General features: G+C 44.8%; 2 protein-coding genes across 2 annotated transcripts; both read right to left on the reverse strand.

Moving 5' to 3' along the window:
- Positions 1–439: 439 nt before the first annotated feature.
- LOC131304695 (uncharacterized mitochondrial protein AtMg00860-like) lies at positions 440–1,009 on the reverse strand. Its single transcript, XM_058332028.1, has one exon. It carries the CDS (start codon positions 1,007–1,009, stop codon positions 440–442), a length of 570 nt encoding a protein of 189 aa, XP_058188011.1.
- Positions 1,010–2,632: 1,623 nt separating this feature from the next.
- On the reverse strand, positions 2,633–3,389 carry LOC131304696 (uncharacterized). Its single transcript, XM_058332029.1, has 2 exons — positions 3,212–3,389; positions 2,633–3,165 (listed from the first exon to the last, which is right to left on the reverse strand). Exons 1-2 carry the CDS (start codon positions 3,387–3,389, stop codon positions 2,633–2,635), a joined length of 711 nt encoding a protein of 236 aa, XP_058188012.1.
- Positions 3,390–21,334: the final 17,945 nt, after the last annotated feature.

Consider the following 21,334-nt stretch of genomic DNA (forward strand, 5'->3'; position numbering starts at 1 on the left):
ACTGGATTCGATAAAGAAGATTGAACGGTCAAATTGCATAAGGTGACCCCATCTTGGATTTCCTCAAAGTGCATGGCATAGAAGCCCAATTCGTTCATCATGTTCCACTCGTGAACCATTAGACTCGCGATGTGCGTCGGTTTTCTGCTCAGCGCATCGGCCACCATATTCGCCTTCCCCGGGTGATATTGCAAATTGAAGTCATAGTCCTCCAAGTGTTCCATCGAACGTCGTTGTCGCAAGTTAAGTTCTTTTTGAGAGAATAGGTACTTCAAACTCTTATGATCAGAAAAGACTTCGAATCTCTCACCGTACAAGTAATGACGCCAGCTCTTCAATGCAAAAACGACGGCTGCAAGTTCTAAATCATGCGTAGGATAATTCCGCTCGTGAGTTTTCAATTGTCGCGACCCATACGCTACCACTTGTCCCGACTGCATCAAAACACAACCAGTCCCTCTTTCGAAGCGTCGCAATACACAGAGTAACCAACTCCACGTTCAGGCACAATCAAAATCGGCGCGGTAGTCAATCGCTTCTTTAACTCCTTAAAAACAGTCTCACACGCGTCACTCCAAACAAAACGTGTCCCCTTTCGAGTCAACCTAGTCATAGGTGCCGCTAGGCGTGAAAAGTCTTGGACAAAACGGCGATAATACCCTGCCAAACCCAAAAAGCTATGAATCTCGAACACGTTCTTCGGTCGTTGCCAATCCATAATGGACTCTATCTTCCCCGGATCAACGGACACTCCACCATTCGAAACCACTTGACCCAAGAATTTTACTTCGGGCAGCCAAAACTCACACTTACTAAGTTTAGCGTACAATCGGTGCTCTCTCAAGAGTTCAAGAACGATAGTGAGATGGGATTGGTGTTCCTCCTCCGAAAGTGAGTAAATTAAGATGTCATCCACAAAGACAACCACAAAGCGATCAAGATAAGCACGGAAGATACGATTCATTAAGTCCATAAACGTAGCCGGAGCATTCGTCAACCCAAAAGGCATAACTACGAACTTGTAATGACCATAGCGCGTACGAAAAGCGATTTTAGGAATATCCTCTCTCCGGACCCTCAACTGATGATAATCGGATCTCAAATCGATTTAAGAGAAACAATCGCACCCCGAAGTTGATCAAATAAGTCGTCGATTCTAGGCATAGGATACTTGTTCTTAACGGTGACACGATTGAGTTTACGGTAATCAATACACAAACGAAGCGAGCCATCTTACTTTTTCGCAAAAAGTGCAGGCGCTCCCCACGGAGATGTGCTAGGGCGAATAAACCCCAAATTTTCCAATTCCTGCAACTGGACCTTCAATTCCCTAAGTTCGGCGGGGGCGAAACGATAAGGAGGTACAGAGATTGGAGCTATTTCGGGAAGTAACTCAATGGTAAACTCGAATTCTCTCTTGGGAGGTAAACCAGGTAACTCCTCCGGAAACACATCCGGAAAATCGCAAACAACAAGGGGTAACTCCCTACGCACGGACACATCCTCATCCAGAGTTAAACCCGCCAACAAAGAATAAATGGACTCTCGCTCTCGAGCCCCACACAGATATGGCTCCAACGGTTCCCGACGTTCCCCGAAGAACTCAAAACAAACTCCCTCAGGTGGACAAATACGAATTCGACGCTTGAAACAATCGATGGTGGCATGAAACATTGATAACCAATCCATTCCTAGAATAAGATCAAATTCCGACATTCCCAATACAATGAAGTCAAAGGTGAAGCGGCGACCATGAATAAAGAGTTCACAATCTTGACAAATAGGATCCAAAGGCATTCTACCCCCTAAGGGCGTCTCGACGTACAACGGTGGACTAAGATTTTCGGTTTCCAACTCCAAAGCACATACAAACGATGCAGCAATAAATGAATGAGATGCTTCAGAATCAAAGAGTACTTTTGCAAGGGAATTAAATAAGAGAAATGTACCCCTCACAACCGAAGCCTCTGGAGCTTGAGAAGTGGTCTGAGGTGGCGGAATGGTGGAAGTGATAGCAAATGCTCTACCCCAGGTAGTCTGACTCTGGACAAATCCTCCCCTTTGCCCTGACGCCTGAGTAGGAGTAGAAGAACTCGCGCCCCTTTCATTCTGAGAGTCCTGAACGGTAGTGGTTTGACGGAAATGCGGCTGTTGCTGTCTCTGGTTACCCCTAAACGATTGCTGGCCAAACCCAAGCCCTGACCCCGGTTGATGCACGGAACCCGACCCACTACGCGCGCCTACTACTTTCCGAGGACAATTCTTAGTAAGATGGGTAAACTCGCCACACACATAACATGCTTTTGTCTGGCAATCCGCACGAAAATGGCCTGGCTGACCACAATGATGACACGTAGTCGCTGGCCTAGAGTGAGCTCCTCGAACCCCAGAAGAAACGGTTGATGCCCTAACAATCGATGGGCCTTGAGTTGTCGAAGATGGTTCTCTCTGTCGCTTCCTCCCTTGACTCCCAAAGGTTCCTGAAGAAGAACTTCCGGTGAGAGCAGTTTGCCTAGGTTCCCAAATCCCCCTATTTCTGGGCGCTTCCCTCGGTACTTCGACGCTCCTTGCACACTCAACGATTTCAGAATATCTCATCTTGTGCTGGGCCACTACCAGCATCTTGATGAATTCATGCAACCCTTTTCTCAAAACGTCGACATTTCCTATCCTCCATTGCTACCAACTCGGGAGCAAAACGCGATAACGACTGAAACCTCAACGCATATTCAGAGACAGTCATGTTGCCCTGCTTAAGTTTCTCAAATTGATCCCTTAGTTGCTCACGGGAAAAGTTTGGAAAATACTGATTCGCGAATAGATCCTCAAATTCAGCCCACGTTAGATTTTCAACATCGGGCTCATTCGCCTGAGCCGTAGTCCTGGCTGCCCTCCTCGCGTCCTTCCTACCCTCCAAAATAGACTCCCACCACTCACCGGCCTCTCCAACAAGTTGAACGGCCACAATACTCACCCGCAGGTCATCTTCGGTAATTTTAAGAGCAGTGAAGTTCTTACGGATTTGTGCCAACCAATGGTCGACCATGAGAGGGTCACTACTTGCCCCATCAAACAAAGGTGGATTCAGACGACAGAATTCTCGCATGGCTACCAAGGCCCAACTATCTACATTATCCCTGGGAGGAGGTTGCAAAAGATTAACGGCTGCATGCAAGTGCCACGACAATATCCCTAGTAAGAGGGTTCTGACAATTCCGCGCCCTCGGATTCGGTCCGGCCCCCAATGCTGCATCCCCATGCAGAGCTTCCCCATGCTGGCTAACCTCGTCTTCTAACAGCTCCGCATGGCCACGACCGCGGCCACGGCCACGGCCACGAGCACCCTTATTTTTGGCTCCACCCCGCCTATTACTGAATCTCGGAGGCATCTTACTACATTGACATAAGAAAGGGGAGCTATTAACCACAACAGTATACCATGAGGTCAAAGCCTCCAACTTCCCAACACGGGTTAACAACTTTACACCACACTACATTAACGAGGATGTAATGCCACACAGCTCCACGGACAGAACTTCTTCCCACGGAGAAAGGACGGACGGGGCTGCGCGGCACATATTGTTTAGTATTTTGTTTCCTTTCAAGTTTTGAAGCTTTGTTTATTTACTCGCACCCCGGTAATTCATTTTAATTTATGTTTTTAATTAAAGTTGTTCATTGATTCTTGTTTAACTTAGATCCTGCGTTTATTTTCTTTCTCCAGTACTAGAAGCATGAATCAAATTAGGGTTTCTTCTATTTCTTGCGTAATGATTAGTGAGTAGTCGTTTAGGTAGGGTCGTGGGGTGATTAGCACACCGTGGCTAATTCGGACACTGCTCCTTTTATCAAACTATTAAATTAAACGATTTTCGATTGGAAAATACTTCCCGCGGACGAACCCGGGCATCGTCGGAGCCCATATGAACGGGAGAATGGGGGTCCAAAACTCATTCTTTGCTGCGCATGGGTATACGGCGACCATAGGGTCTCGCATCTTGCGGGGTATCTTTTTCAATCTAAAATTAAACGTTTTGAAGAACTCCAAACATAGCAGGTTAATCCGGATTAGTTACAAGTTCTATGAACCCTACGATTTTACCTCCTTTTAATTTTCTAAAAAAGCACATTCAATTTTCTAGGTTTTAGTTAATCTCAAACAATCGACAAGGGGTGGCTACCTAAGAGCCCGTTTAAATTATAACAACCCGAATTTTTAGTTAGCACACATTACTGTCTCTGTGGATTCGATTCCGGACTTACCTGATATTGTGCTACATCGGTCTCCGCCCTACGCTTGGGGCAACCCATTATTTTAAGACTAGGAAATTGTCAAGCACAGACCATTCCTAGTTTGTGTCAGTGAACTAATTATTAAACACGAATTGCCATATGATTTTATGGTTCATGCTTTGTTGTAGCCGTGTTTTTAAATGATTGCTGATTGATCACCATAGAGTGAGTTCTCTTGAGGGCGTGTGGACACTGGTCCTTCTACGGGGACCGACGGGGTATCGACCAATTGTGGGACTCAGTTTGGGGTTCACACGACACAATTAATTGATCGAAATCGTTGATTATTTTTTAAATATTTTTTGAGTATCTCTGTAAAATTTAGGTCAATTGTATAAATGTAAGTGCATGATCCATATGTCGAATTTTTCTTTTAGAATTCAAAATCGTAAACCTTGAAACAAAAATTGAATATTGGATCGAGCACTTATAGTTATCCAATTGACTTGAAATTTTACAGGCTTGTTAAAAAATATTTAAAAATAATCAGCAGTTTGGATCATTTGCATGGGACTCCAAAATGGGGCTCCGATATGGGTCGGTACCCCATCGGCTTATGTCAATCCCCCGTAAAAACTACTGTACCCATTATTGAAAGAGAAAGACTTTAAAACTGAAGAGTCTTTGTTTGGAAAATTGGAAGTTGAGGAAAGTGAGAGAAAAGGAGAAAAAGGAAAATGGGAGAAAAATGAGAGGGATATTGTACCATTCAAATTTTAGATTTTTAATTCTATTTTGTCACCTCTTTCTCTCCAAATCAAAAAATGGGCGAGAATTTGTTTTTAATTTAATTTCTCTTCCTTTCTCTTGGCCATTACTAGTGTACATTAGAAGGGTAGAAGGAAAATTCGTACCATGCATGACAATTATTTATGAGGAAAGAGCCAATTACTTCATGTGTGTTACCCATTAATTAATTTTTACAAGGAATCATGTAGAGGAGGACCCACTGATTTCACCGATATTTACTTAGTTTATGCCAGTGCATATACAGTACTGAGAATTGGGAATAATTGGGAGCATCATGCTCCCGAACCACTTAGGAGCTAGCATTGTAGCTATTGCCATATATACTCAGTCATTTTTTCTCTCTCCGAGAAAATATTTTATGAGTGTTGTTTTGTATGCATGTTTTTTTAAACGTTACAAGATGTATCGTGAAAATATTAACCCTAATACAAATCGCTCCAATCAAAAAGCCAAATAGTTGTATGTGGAGACATTCACAATGATCAATCAAACGGAAAACGAATGAACGAAAAGGCAAAAGAAGTACGGCGTGTGAGATCATGCATCTTATGCGAGAAAATTTGGCATCTCAAAATAACACCAACCGAAATTACCGAAAAATCCAGAGGCAGTAAATTTTGCTCCTTCTGTGACATGCGTGTTGAATGTGGATTGGTCCGAGAAGTGTATGTTCATATTACAAGGTCACAATATATAGTTTTACATTGACTAAAAATTGTTATTAACTATTATAATAGGTTGAGACTTATATGAATGTGTAATTCTTCTTTATTTATGTAGGATGCTTATAAAAAGCGCAAGACTGTGGAGAACGTAGCAGATTTTTTTTTCCTGGAGAGCGTAGCAACATACATGCTTAGTTTTTTTGGTATTACAGTTTAATTAGAGTGTTCGACTTTTTTTATTAAATTGAACAAATACACTAGAGTGTATGTTTTAGAAATGTTTATGTTTCGGAATTGCTGAATAAATTTGATGGACGAAGAGAGTGTTAATTCGGGTTCTTTAAAACTGTTTCGTGCAAAACACGGGCAGAGCAAATTTGGAGAAGAAACTCAAAAGAATGTATGTGGAAAGCCGGCCTCTAATAATCGATCTAGTAACTTCAATGTTTTTATGCTTCGTAATGTATGTAGGGTGCATGTTTCGGATTAATTTATGCGCACTTTGTTCAAGGTTCATGCAGAAGGTTTCTATTTCAGCAGTTGTTCTAAAATTTTAATTTGATACAAAGAAATTTAAAAAATAGTTCATTATTTAAAAATTACTCGACTTTTGTGAGTGAAAATAAATTGGTAAAACATGTTTTATGAGAACTGCTAACTGCACAGATATTGTGCACATATTTTATGCATAGATCATGGTATGAGGCCTATTACGGGTCCCATATAAACAATCCGAGCCTTTCATTAAATGTAAAATATTTTTCGAGAGTCTTCACGAAAAATCACCTCAATCGGATTCTTACAAGTTCTCAATCCGACCATCTAACTTTTCATTTAGATTTGAGAATAATGAAAACTTAGATGATTGGATCGAGCATCTATAAGTATCGAATTGAGCTTATATTTTGCGGAAATTTTTGAAAAAATGTTTACATTTAATGAATGACTCGAATTATTAATGTGAGACACGTAGAAGGCTCCACATTGTGATCTTTTATTCCTTTTTAATTTTGCAGCATCAATCTCCACCACGATCTTTCATAACGATAAGAATTTTGTGCACAAAGCAAAGGACTTGGCAACGCTCGAGAAATCGGCTCAAATTCGAATAGATTTTTGGTACCTTTGTTTCTGCATCGTAAATACTCCTCCTTTTTTTTCTCTTTTGGATCTGCAACCATCGTAATTAGAAAATTTGGTTCTTTTTCATTCGAAACAATCAGGGATGAGTAAGTATTCAATAGTCCGGGAGTACCGCCACGTGATACTGCAGATCATTTTACAACCACACATTCATGTGGGATTCATAACTTAGTGGTGGATCCCACAAGAATGTATGATTGTAAAGTGGTCTGTAGTACCATGTAGCGGTACTCCCAGACTATTGTATTGGACCGAGGGACGGTTTCAAATTTTTATAAGAATCGTAGTAGTTTTTATATAAGTTCCTCCAGCCAATATTGTTTTGAACATTCTAATGCACAGTTGGCATTTCCTGGTCCCCCCTCATGGGAGGACAGGGTTCGAGTTCCGTCGTGTGCATTTGGGGTTTCAGGGTTATGAATAGCCACTGAAATGTCTGATGGACTAATCTAATAACTCTCCTACTAATCCTGCTGATGTATACACAATCTTGACAAAAAAAAAAAACAAGAGTTTGAAAAAAATTAAGCTATTTTTGACTTCGACATCAGATTATTTATGCTTTTTTTTGTTGTTGGTATAATTGGATCTGCTCAATGACGAGCTGGAGGTTTGTGGCTGGCATGGGCTTTTCTGCTCAGTGCGATACAGATCAGGTGGTGACCGGTGGCGTGGTCTGTTATTGATTGGAATGGTGGTGCGTGGGTGGCATTGGTAATTCGCGGCGGCATATTGGAATCCCGGTGACCTATTTCTCAAGCCGTTTATGAATGATTGTTGAATGATCTCGATAATTAAAGGGATCTCTCAAGGGCGTATGAACCCAATATTATGTGGAAATTTATTGAGGTTTTATTCAAACAAAAATTCTCTTTAGTTTTCAAAAAATTCCCCTTCGATTTCTCCTACTTCCAACATTTCTCTCTTTATTTCTCTCCACTTATTATCCTTACTATTTTTCAAAAAACTTTTCAAAAATCAAACCAAACACAGTATTGAAAATTTAAAAAGTCTTAGGTCATTTGATGACAATTACATTGAATGGTACAAGGAAAATTCGTAGCATGCATAACAATTACTTCGGAGGAAAGAGACAATGACATTGACTTGCTAAGGCACGAGAGAGAGACGTTAATCATAAAATGCTGGGGATCAAAACGCTTCCAAAAGGGTGGCCGTATTCTTTACTCCAAAAATAGTGAGTCAAGTCAAAGTCGTCGGCTGTTTTTCCTGAAGGGCAACGAATTTGGCATTCTTTGTAATACTAGTGATCAATTGACCCCTGCAGTAATCTCAAGTCTCTCTCTTAAATACCGCGTATGTGTGGTCCTATATGTAAAGCCCACTTTCCCTATGACTTTTTGCATACATTCGCAGTCCACACACACGACATCAAGAGAGTGCAATCAATGGTGGTACTCTGTCGGCGATACACAAAACTTTTGTGACTTATTGGTTCGTCTCAATAAGAAGAATTGAAAAAGTAAAAAATTATTATCGAAACTCATAATTTGTTGAATAAAGACAAAATTAGTCAAAAAGACTGTCTGTCTTTATTTAACAATTAACAAATTATAAGTTTTAATCAATTTTTTTTTTACTAATTTTGTCTTTATTCAACAAATATGAGTTTTGATAATAATTTTTTACTTTTTCGATTACTCTCGTTGAGGCGAATCAATAAGTTACAAAATGTTGATGCAAAATTAACGAATAAGAAAAAGAAATTGAATGAAAACAAAAGAAAGGTCATTTTATCTTGTTAAGCCAAAACAAGCCTTAGAGAGGAAGACTAAAGACTAGAAAAGTGAGAGAGACACTGGTTTGCTTGACTCCTACTGGCGGGGTCAGCAAGTCGACCCAAAAACTATTTTACAAAAGCCTCTTGATGAGCATTGTTATCTGCACCCAATGCTCAACAAGTCGACCCAAAAAGAATCTTTTTTCGTGTTATTTTCCAGTGTTTGGTTAACCATTAGAAAATACATTTCCCGGCAAAAGTTTAAAATTGGTTTAAGCTGGAAAAGAAACACTTTTAGCAGTGTAAAACTAGAAACTTGCACAACGGAGCTTGGTTTCATTTGACAAAAAAAAATCTGATGAGGACATACTCGACATGGTTTTTTTTAAGCTATCTGTAAAAACAATCACCACATTGTTGTGATTTAATAGATTGTGTGTTACGATTTAGAATTGGATAAGAATCGGATCTCAAACTTTCAGTCGTACACGCTTCGTCGTTGGCACATGTTTTGAATGACAGTTGATTGATCACCATTGATTGAGTTCTCTTAAGGGCGTGTGGACCACTAATATGTGGAAAGTTTTTGGGGAAGAGGAGGTGGTTTGCAAGTATGACCAAACTACTCATTATTAAAAGAGAAAGATTACTAAACTTGAAAAGTCTTTGGTCATATTTGATGGCAAATATTATATTTAAAGGTACAAGAAAAATTCGCACATTTATAAGTTCTCTCTAAGATGTGAAAACGATCACCACATAGTTGTGATTTAATCAATTGTGTTTACATGTATTTCTAGCCGTTAGATCGTGTGAAAATACTAAGATGTGAAAATGCTAGATAAAGGAGCAATGGTGTATTAATTTGCTATTCCGTAGCAGGGCCAATACTGAAGGTGCAATACTCTTCTGTGTTTTCTAAACTAGCTAGTGTTCTATTGTATTGGCCCTTTCCGATTCGAAAGGCCAAGGACCGAATCCACCCTAGTCACGCTAGCACCACATGCTATGTAGTATTCATATGCCTATGTTTTGATGTATTTCTAGCCATCGGTTCATGTGAAAGCACGAATATATGGAAATCTTGAGGCATGCCTCGAGGGCTAGAAACACATAAAAGGCGAGGCAGAGAACCTGGTGCCGGTCGCGTGGATTGCGAAAAATCTCCTCAATCGGATTCTTATAAGTACTCAATCCGACCATCTAACTTTTCATTTAGATTTGAGAATAATGAAAACTTAGATGATTGGATCGAGCACCTATAGGTATCGAATTGAGTTTATTTTTTGTGGAAATTTTTGAAAAAATGTTTACATTTAATGAACGACTCGAATTATTAATGTGAGACACGTAGAAAGCTCCACACTGTGATCTTTTATTCCTTTTTAATTTTGCAGCATCAATCTCCACCACGATCTTTCATAACGATAAGAATTTTGTGCACAATGCAAAGGACTTGGCAACGCTCGAGAAATCTGTGGGCACACGCCCAAATTTTTTTGATTTTGTTGCTTTGAAATATCGGGTGCGGCCCTCTTTAAAAAAGCGCGGCGAAACGCTTCGATTTAGAGTCGCCATTCGGGTTTTAGCGGTTAAAACACCCAAGGAACCGAACTCGAAAACGTTTGCCACGTTTTGTTTTGATTTGAAAAGGCATAGACGGGTCCGTCGTCACCTTCGATATCTGAGGTTCGGGAGCCAGGTTACGAGAGGGGAAGGGTTTTATGGCACCCCTCTCGCCCAATCCGAAGATCGGTCTCTACTCGGGCATTTTTATAAAACATTTGCATCTTTCTCTCATTTGATCATTTTTTTAGCTAGTTAGGGCGGGGGAACAGATAATGGGGGTTAAAACTGTAACAAGTTGCAATTATGTGACAAAATGATGTGGATGCTTGCTTGCAATGATGAATATAGATTGAGAACAAGCACTGAGCAACCCGAATAAGTTGGAGTACGCTGCCCTGAAAGGATGTGAGCAGGCTTTGCACTAGCATGCACTGGCCGAACCAGTGCATGTTGACACGACCTGCGCACGCCACAACACAACTGGCGTACTTCACTCATCCAGTTTCTCAGTCTTTGTTTGCAATCCTTTGGGCTCTGGAAAGGGACCAGCGCACATGTAGGACAAACCACGCAGTTTAATAGAATAGAATATATACAGTTACAGATAAAAGAAATGGCTTCAAGCCATGAAAAGCAGCAGAATATCCCAAAAACAGTGTGGGGACAGGAAGGAGGCCAAAACTAAGCTAAGATGCAAGGGCCAGCCACTGGGTACTGGGTAACACTGTCGTACGCCAGTCATGGAAGACCGTACGCCAGTTTACCCTTAATCCAGTGCTTGGCTTTGCATCATCTGGGCTCTGGAACACGACCAGAAGGATCCCAGAGGCCTTTTAAACAAATGAAGGAGCAAGCAGTAACTACTACAGCTAAGCAGCACTAAATATACAGAAAGCAGTAAATTGATTGTTAGCATGCTCAAGTGATTGACAGAAATGTAAGCTAATAGAAATGATGATCAATGATCCCCACGCCAGTAGTGCACGTACTGCCATGACTGGCGTACGGCATAAGGTTACTGGCATGCGCCATGTCTCATCTCACACGACTATTGTATTTCACCAGTTTGAGGCCAGGACTAGTATCATTTACTAGCCTGGACCCTATTGGTTACCCTCAGAAGATGAAAACAGAAAGGAACACAAAGGTGGTATACTTTTGCTTGGGATGAAAGGATAGCTTGAGCTTTGATTTGGAGAGATAGAAGGTGGTAATATGAGTATGTATCAGTGGAATGTGTGACTGAAAGGTTTCTTTACTTCCTCTTTCAATGGAGGAGAAGAGAGGGAGAGAGAAGGAAAAAAGGCCGTGGACTCTTTATGTGACTAACCCCTTGCAAATGAATGCAGGGGGGGGGGGTATTTATAGGGGACAGAGGGACTGAGATCAGTTGGTTCAAGGCCTTGTTTGGCTGGTTGGAACAAGAGATGGAGCCTCCCATGCATTAAATGCATGGGACTAGTTGATGGGGGGTGTAGGAGAGAGAAAGAGGAACGTCTCTGCAAAATACAATCATCAGGGGAACTGTAGCCTACGTTAGGGTGGCTACCAAAGTCTCGTCCATGTGGCTGAATAAAGTTGATTTGACTGGGATTGACTGGCGTGCGCCACATATGGACCGGCGTGCGCCAGTGAAAACTGAGTCAACGGCGGATGACCAACATGTGGCAGCTAACTGGCGTGCTCCAGGGGAACAATGGCGTAAGCTAGTTTGGGTTTTGTTGGGGCCGTTTGGCTCTGGTTTGAAGGGTTTGAAGTGGGTTTGAAGGAGGTTCAGGACGCTCAAAGCTAAAACACACCATCGTCCTCAGACTGTTCTCGACCACAATCATCATTTTGGGAAAATAAAACATCGAAAAATAGCGTTCTCTGGACAGTCTAGTATGGGGTGTCTACAGTAGCCCCCCTTTGACAGCACTTGGGGCGTGTTTGATAGGAGGTTTGGAGGGGAGGATTGGATTAATAATCCCATGGGGTTGTTAATACCTTGTTTGGTTAGGTTTTTGTAGGGGGGATTAGTTATCCCATGGGATTGTTAATCCCCCAAAATGGGGGTATTAGCAATACCATGGGGGGGGGGGGGGGGGGGGGGGGGGGGGGGGGTTACTAATAATCCCATCCCCATGGGATTGAGCAATACATGTTTAAAAACCCACTTCAATCCCAATCCCAATCCTAATCCTAGCCAAAACAAACATGTTATTTACAATCCCTTCCCATTCTCAATCGAATCCCAATTCTAATCCCGTGCAAAACAAACATGAATAAATAATTCATCTCCTCATTAATAATCCCACCTCATTCTCAATCCCAATCCTAATCCCATATCATTACGAATCCCCTCAAAACGAAATCTGCAATCAAACACGCCCTTGAGGTACCATTGGCTGGAGACAAGTAACCTCAAAGGCTTTCTTAGACACCCTCCTCGAGGCAATCCAGAATGCACGAATTTTGAAGAACCTGTTTGATTCGAAGTTGGGTCGAGGGGATCGGATAGATCGTTGTTAATTTGAAATTGGACGGATAGATCGTCGTTGATTTGAAATTGGACGGATGGACCGTCGTTGATTTGAAATTGGACGGATGGATCGTCGTTGATTTGAAAATGGACGGATAGATCGTCGTTGATTTGAATTTGGACGGGTGGACCATCGTTGATTTGAAATTGGACGGATGGATCGTCGTTGATTTGAAAATGGATGGATAGATCGTCATTGATTTGAAATTGGACGGACCTCTGCTTGGGGATGGGCCCCAAAGCGTTCCAAAATAATTCGGGCCTCCTTTTGATAGTGAATTCCGGCACAGGGCATGAATTGGGCCTGAGGCCCAAAACTTACTGGCGTACGACATTACGTGACTGGCGTGCGCCATTTGTTGTGAAGATCCGAGCCCAGACCCGGCCCAGCACGGCTCCTATGTCGTATAAACTTCCGAGACAATGCAGAAAACCGCTCTTCGTCGGTTTTGAAATCCCAAGGGCTCCCAACTCCTCTTGAATCTCTAATCTCTTCCTCATTCCCTCATTTTTCTTCAGAACCCACTCTCTTACACTGATCCATGGCAGAACCCAGTGGTGGCAGCGGCAATGGCGGCGATAGAGGTGACGGCGATGGTGAATGGTTGAGGGATGGGTCCAAGAGCCCTCAAATCGACGATCAGTCGATAAGCGAAGCTCCCTCGGCGACTGGTGCAGGGGTTTCTGGTAATATAGGCGGCGGCGACGGCCATGCAACGGAGGTAGGTGGTGGCGACGAATGGCGTATGCCAGGGATGATAGGGCGTACGCCAGCTGTCGTCGGCACAGGGGGTCTACGGGTCCAACGGTTGGATTATCAGAGTGGTGTAGAGGGGCTAGTGATCACCGGTTTGGGCTCGGTCGGGGCCGGCGGTAGCGGCAGTGGTGGTGGTGATGGTGATGATCGACCGGGGACACCACCGAGGGACCCGGCAAGGGGCAAGGATCCCATGGTTGAGGCGGGGGTATCCGAGGAGGTGCCTATGGAGGAGGTGGAGTTTAGGCCGGCAGTGGGGTCTTCGGCGCATGTTCCTATCACACGGGGGGATTTTGCAGAGTTTGTGTCCGAAGAGGAACTTGGTCGCTTGCTCCGGGAGAATTCGGGGGTAGTGGCTATGGTGCTGGCAGCGCGAGAGGATAGGCTCCGGCAAGTTGAGAGGGCTCAGGAAGAGGATCGCTTGAGAGAGGAGGCCGAAAGGGCCAAGGCCGAGGAGGAGGCTTTTGTGCGCGAGACCGGGGCAGCCGAGGAGGCTCAGGGGGAGGTGTGGTCCTTTGAGCAGGCAGTGACACTCGCAGAGTCCATACGGCTGGCACCTCGTGCTAGGTTCGACGCGGCCACGTATGTCTTGCCCGAGCCACACTTGTTTATTCCGTCCGGGGTTGAGAGCCTTGCACTTTTGCGGGAGAGCTATGACGCAGAGCTTATATTGAGAGACCCACAGAGACACCTGTCTGTGGATTGGGCGCATGTATTCTTTTGAACTTACTTTGATATTTATGCTTTGTCATTTGTAACGATACGTAGCTTTCATTGGCGTAGTATTGCTTGTGACGTACGTAGGCCAGAACCTTGAAATGTAGCTTGACTGAGAAAGTAGAATTTGAATGGTATGCCTCGACTTTGAAACTTGACTTTGAACGATAGAACACTCGACGTAGCTGAATCGACTTGCAGAACACCCCTAATTTCGATAAAAACCGTTAGGGCCAAGCTTGAATCAATCATAAGCCGTCTCGACTGACAAGATAGTCCTTTGAACTTTGAATTCGACTAGGTACGTTGCCATGACATGTTGAACGCCCGAATGGTATGTCCAATAGTTTGAATCGACCAGCCGACAGACAGAATACCTTTGAAACCAACTGAGAAGTGTGCCTTGATAGAATATAACGCCCTGTATCTCGGAACTTGACTAAGAAATGCCTTTGAGTTGATTCGACCGATAGCAGAACTGGATAAAGTAATACGAGTGCCTGGTAGCTTCGTTCGACCCTTATGATACATGTTTCGACCGTAGAATTACATTTGAAATTCTGAATTCGACTTACTGTTTGAAATGCAATTGCTGATGAGCCTCTTTTGTTGTCTATCGTTGTATGCAGAGAGGAGCGGCCAGCACTCAGGGCCATGGAGGTCCCGCGAGCTCACTTGAGTTGTACCAAGGGCTGCCGGAGCGAGTCAGGGCTTTGGTTGATGCTGCAGGGTTCCGGCCGCTTATCCTCACGCTGACGGCCGTGAAGAATGACCATGCCCTGCTTACTGCGCTGGCCGAGCGGTGGTGGGATTCCTCGAATACCTTCCACTTTCCGATCGGGGAGATGACGGTGACTCCGTCCGACTTTGCAGCTCTCACTGGCTTGAGGGTAGGAGGAGAGCCTATCCCGTTTGACTCGGAGATTCACAGGGATCCCAGGGCTCTAGAGTGGTTCTTAGGGCAGGCGCCAGCGGGCGAGGCAGAGACCGTCCATTATGACCAGTTCAAGCGGTATTTGCACGGGAGGGAGCCGGACTCTGAGTTGGAGGCGGAGCAGATGGCGAGGGCCTATTTGTTGTACTTGTTCGGGGCTATGCTGTACCCGAACAAGCGATCCACAGTGCACCTGTCTTACTTGCCGGCCCTCCATGACTTGCGCACAGCTTCGCGGTTTGACAGGGGAGGAGCAGCCCTGGGCACGTGCTACGATTTTATGGGGGAGTTCTCTCGGGGAAAGAAAGCGACGGCCAGCTACTGGAGAGTGTGGGAGGTAAGAAACAAAGCTTGCAATTCATTTCCTGTTTTCCCTTTCTTGCGCTTGTCTTTGATTTGCATATGAACTATATTACAATGCTTTGATTGTCCGAACATTTTGCAGCTGCGGGCTTACGAGGTGCTGAAGATGTACCCACCGGAGAACAAGTGCCCGAACTTGAGGATGCTCCCACGTGCTATGATCTGGGTCCCTATGTACAGCGGCAAGAAGAAGTCGAGAGGGAGCCTCCTAACCTTCAGATCGTACCTTGACGAGCTGTTGGGCACTTAGGTAAGCAACATGTCAAATTGATCATTCTGCCCATAGAATTGCTTTAATGCTGTCACTGATGACTTTGAATCATTGCACTTGTCTTGCAGGTAGAGTGGGACCCATGGAGTAATGCGGAGCCTGAGCCTGAGTACTTGGCGAGGAGCAGGGTGGTGACGGCGAGTCGGGTGTTGCTGGAGTCGGCTTTCGGGTGGCGGTGGTACTTGGGTGACCGGGCGACACGGCAATCGCTGGGCTTTCTTGAGTACCAGGTTCCCGGGCCACTTCCTCCTTATGCCTCTCACACAGATAGGTACACCTTGGCTAAGTTGCGGCGCTTCACCGTTCCGGTCGGCCTTGCTGCTTTTCTAAGGCCTGAGCGTGACTATGCTGTATACCGGAGGCAACGCCTGGCGAGGCCGCTTGGAGTGTTGGAGCACATTGCCGTGCAGGGCGAGGCACTGGAGGCTGGCGAGGAGAGGAGGAGTGGGGAGAGCAGGGCGGCTCGGCCGAGAGAGAGAAGCGACTATGCCACAGCGACTGGGCTACCACGGCTTTCCTGGACCTTAGCAGTGCCGGACGTGCAAAGAGAGGAGGCCATAGTTCGGTTCGAGCCTGCCCGGACAGAGAGCCAACAGAGATCACAGGGCCGGTACGATGCTCTTTATCCCTTGTAGTTCCCTTACTTTGCTTTTGGCATGTATATCTGGCTTGCATTCTGATCTTGCCCAAAATTGTATCACATGCCCCGATGGAACGGGTTCGTGAGGCAACTCGCCTGATGAAGGCCATGGAGAAGGAGTTTCACAAGATAGCCGGCGGTGCCTCTTTGCAGTTGCACTATCCAGCTCCAGCTCCAGCTCCTGTTGTGCAGCCTCAGGTATAACTTTCCATTTGGCTTTTGGACAAGATTGCTTTCAAAATATCCTGCACTTATCATTTGAATATGTACAATATGCACAAAGTATGCTAAATGACTTGAATGACCATACAGGGACATGCTAGGGCGGCTCCTAGAAGGAAAAGCGTGCGGCCTCCTTCAACGAAGAAGATAGCACCGAGCTCCTCTCAGCCAGCAGCGAGAGTACAACGGGGGGTGCAGATCACTCCGGCTAGCGAGGAGCTCTAGTTCCGCTGAGAGCTGAGGAAGAGGCCTGCAGAGAAGAGGCCTGCCGAGGGACCCTCACAGAAGAGGAGGAAAGAGGAGGAAGAAGAAGAGGAGGAGGAGGAGCAAACGTCCCTCAGCAGCGGGTCTGACTCGACGAGCAATCCTCTGTTCCGGGTGGACCCTCGAGAGATGGAGGAGAGCGAGGAGGACGATGACGACGAGGACCCCTTTGACGACTGAGGGCTATCACTGAGCCTCGGTTTATTTCGCTGCCACTTTGATACTTTGGGATTGATACTTGATTTTTGGGACAGGGCCTGCGTGCCCTTTTGAATTTTGGGCGAGTGTGCCTTGATACATTCAGTTCTGCCTGGGCCATTGTGCCGCTTTGATACTTGATACATTTCCACCCTTACTTTCTGGAATAGCAGCATATAACTTCTGCATTTTCTGTTTATCAATTTCCTTTGCTTTGATAAGATTTGGTAAAGGAAAATAACAAACCATCCACTAATATCTAACATGCATTGACGAATGCTTTGAATCGACAAAAGACACTCGCATATGTACATAATTGACTTAGCTCGAAGAAAAGAGGGACAGAGAAGTCCTAAGATACGACACATATCCCAGACACGCGGAGGATACGAGAAATTTGGGGCGCTAGCAAGCCAAAACCCGACATTCCCCTAAACGCAGGAAACTGACCGTTTGGAACGATAATATAGGTGCATAATGACTTGCATGAACCATCAAAACCGGTAGAAATGTCCCGGCATGAGGAAAATACCAAAGAAAAGCTAAAAATGCCACAAAAATGGACAAAAGACGCAAAAGATGACCCGATAAGGTCCCGGACGGAAACCGACACCCCCGAATAGTCACATAAGTCCTATGCAACAAGTACGGCATGACAAAACTTGGCGAAAGCCCTTGAAATGAGATTTGACCTCTCGTATCCTTGATTTTAGCTTGAAACGGGCCACCGAGGGTCCGGAATCTTCATCGGGCGTGGCTTTTGGAATCCGACGCCTTGCCATAGTCCCAAATGACATTTGTGACCTGTAGGAACCGATAAAAGTCCAAAGCCAGCCCCGGAATAAAAAACGACCATGCGGAGGCAGTAGCTGCTGTAAACTGGTTTTCGGTGAGCCTTACTGGCGCACGCCACAAATATGGCCCCGTACGCCAGTAAGTGGGGGACACGCATACGCCAGTTACAAACTGGCGTACGCCAGGTTTCTGTGAGCCAGATCCACTTGACTGACCAACTGTCCTTTTCCAGGGGGCACTTTGTTTTTATCCCCACACGGTTTGCACACGGTTTCTGAGCCCTCAGAAGGCAGTGTCCTTTGCTGGGGTGTATTTTGGAAGCTAGCATGATATTTGAATGAAGTTTCAGGAGACGGAAGGAATGGCCAAGGCCTATAAAGCTGGGACACTTGCATTGTGGCCTTCACAGCTGCACTGCTCCCTCTTTTCTTCAGTATACTCCAGCATTTTCCATGGATAACCCCCTCTCAACTTTAATTAGGCCCTGGTTGGCGCAATTTCTGAGCGTTGATTGGCTCAATTTTCAATACCACGGCCTTGCCTCGTTCCGTTTCCTTCGACACGTGCCGCTCCGCCCGGCGCTCCTGCGGGCCGCCCTCAGATTCTGGGACCCTAACGTCCATGTCTTCCGCTTTGGCGATGATGAAATGTGCCCGACCGTTGAGGAATTCCAGGCGTACCTCCGGACCTTCTCGTTCCCTACGCTTGTTGTTCCGCCTTATCAAGCGAGCATGCCCAAACTGCTGGCCAGCTCACTCAACATCTCTCGGGGTCTGGCGAACACTATCCTTGAAGGTGGCCAAATGAACATCATGCGGCTGATTGAGATGTACAGTCCAGACGGCGATTTGGGTTGCGACGAAGCTCAAGCGTGCCGTCGCTTTGCCTTAGTAATCTGCCTGCTTGCCGCCTACCTGCTCATTCCTGCCCATGGGCAGCAAAAATGCTTGACGATTTCCTAGTCCTAAATTAATGGGTTGCCCCAAGCGTAGGGTGGAGACCGACGTAGCATAATATCCGGTAAGACCGGAGTCGAATCCACAGAGACGGTGATGTGTGCTGACTAAAAACTCGGGTTGTTACTAATTTAAACGGGCTCTTAGGTAGCCACCCTTTGTCGTTTCATGAAGAGATTAACTAAAATCTAGAAATTAATTGTATTTTTTAAATAATTAAAAGGAAGGTACGGTCGTAGGGTTCATAGCACTCGCAACTGGCCCAGACTCATTTGCTCCAATCTGTGTTCTTTAAAACGTTTGATTTTAGACTGAAAAGATACCCCGTAAGATGCGAACCCTTATGGTCGCCGTTTACCCATGCGCAACGGAGAATGAGTTTTGGACCCCCATTCCCCCGTTCACATGGGCTCCGACAATGCCCATGTTTGTCCACGGGAAGTATTTTACACATCTAAAATTATTTTTCTTGCATTTTTTATTTCGAAAAAGGAGCAGAACGCATCTAATCCGGCCACAGTATGCTAATCACCCCACGACCCTACCCCGACGACTACTCACTAATCATTACATAAAAAAATAGAAGAAACCCTAAAATTAATCATGCTTTTTAATACGTGAGATAAAAAAATAAATAAAAGATCCAAACCAAACAAGAATCAACGAATAACTTTTATTAAGAACAGAAATTAAAACGACTTACCGGAGTACGAGTAATTGAACAAAGCGTTAAAAACTTGAAGGAAAGACCAGAAGAAAATCAAACAATATTCCGAACGAAAAGAATCGGCAGCCCCGTCCTTTTGATCAGTAGCTTTTTTCCTTTTTTTTTCACGCCAGCCACGGACCCTTTTACAGTAGGTTAAACCTTTTATAAAGGAAGTGAAAGCATTAATCACACAAAGGCCCTTTGAACTTCATGAAACAACAAATGAATGATTCAATTTTGAATCATTTCGCATTTGAGCTCCAAACTTCTTTAAAATCTTCTTTTTATCCAAAATCTCGGACAACGGGCTCGAGTAACCTATAAACATAAAAAACACATAATAAAAATTAGTTAACAAATATAAAAGACTAATAAATGTAGATTGAAAGGCCAAAATATGTATATTTTGGCACTCATCAGCAGGTCAGCCCTTCGCTTGTGAGTGTTGCTGCCCAGATGGGGGCGAGGAAGAACGTGATACCTTTGGTCCTGGCTGAGACACTCTTGGGTTTGGATTTGGTGTATACGGGCTAGTCGGCCATCTTTAGCAGAAGCCTGCTTTTACTCCAGGTAACCTCAGTCAGCTCACCTTTTTCTGGCTTTTCACACATTCTCGTTTTACCTCGATGGTCGGCTTAGGCTGCTCCCTAGCTCCTTACTTGTTTTTTCCGCTCAGGCTTTATCTGACTTCTTACTTGTCTTTTCGCTCGTGCAGTTGTGGTTGTCAGACAAACTGAATCTACTGCACCCACCGGTAGCGGGCTGGAATCTCTTTCCGAAGAGGATTCATCAAAGGGAGATGCGGTACCCTGACATGGACATAGAAGGCTGGTACGAGTTCATGCAGCACATGCAGCCTGACGAGATCGCCTGGAGGTGCCCCTGGCTGGACCTCCCGGACATGGCCATTCACTCTGACAGATTTGACAGGATGGTGATTGCAGGACTATCGAGCTTTACTTTCTACATTCCCGGCTGTGTCCTTCGACAGCTGGGCGCCTCTCAGGAGAATTACCGCATCAGCACTGGGGACTTCCGAGTCCCGAATTTCAACGCCCAAACACTTAACGGCTACCAGAGGCGCTGGGGCCTTAGAGCCCTTCAGGCTGAGATGCCAGAATTTAACACAGCGCTAAGGAATCGCTACAGACAGTGGCTGAGAGCGGATGTGAACGCAAGGGAAAACATTAACTGACTCCGGGCCACTTTGCTATGCTTAGAATAAACTATGAGCCGTTAGGCTTCTTAAGCATTTTGTTCTGTTTTTCATGCTTTAACTGTTTGAAGGCTTTTATGCTCAGCTTATGTATTAGAAGTAGTAATTTGCAAAAAAGTCGAATGACGATGGGTTTCCCCTTTTCTGATTCTCTCCGATGCGGCTTCGACTTATGCTCGACCTTCTCGAACTGCAACGTGGGCCCAAAAATGCCAACCCTGGATCAAAACTTTGATAGAATATGACTGAATCTCAAGGTGAGATTGCTTACGTATCCCTTTTCAAGGAATCAGGTCAGAACGTAGTTTAGGTAAAGGTTCACTCGTGTATTTTACCTCTCCTTTTACGCTCTAACTTTTGCCTAGAACCGCCTTTTTAGGTTTTCGGTCTAGCGAGCTTTTGACTTTTGCCTATTTATTTTTGCCTAGAACTGCCTCCTTAGGTTTTCGGTCTAGCAGGCTGCTCTAACTTTTGCTTGGAATCGCCCACCCTTGTGGTTTTCGACCCAACGAGCATCTCTCAGGGATAGTAACGCTTGAGTTGGTCCAGGTTGACCAGGGTGTTGAATTCGTTACCGTCGAGGTCGATGAGCTTAGCAGCACCCCCGGAT

This window comes from Rhododendron vialii, chromosome 10a (genome assembly GCF_030253575.1).
Source record: "Rhododendron vialii isolate Sample 1 chromosome 10a, ASM3025357v1".
In the NCBI taxonomy this organism is placed as follows: domain Eukaryota; kingdom Viridiplantae; phylum Streptophyta; class Magnoliopsida; order Ericales; family Ericaceae; genus Rhododendron; species Rhododendron vialii.

Bases quoted from the DNA above. Each gene is read 5' to 3' on its own strand.
- LOC131304696 (XM_058332029.1), bottom strand. From the start codon at position 3,389: ATGCCTCCGAGATTCAGTAATAGGCGGGGTGGAGCCAAAAATAAGGGT. The intron at 3,166-3,211 runs GTCAGAACCCTC...ACTTGCATGCAG, and splicing joins GAATCCGAGGGCGCGGAATT to CCGTTAATCTTTTGCAACCT.
- LOC131304695 (XM_058332028.1), bottom strand. From the start codon at position 1,009: ATGCCTTTTGGGTTGACGAATGCTCCGGCTACGTTTATGGACTTAATG.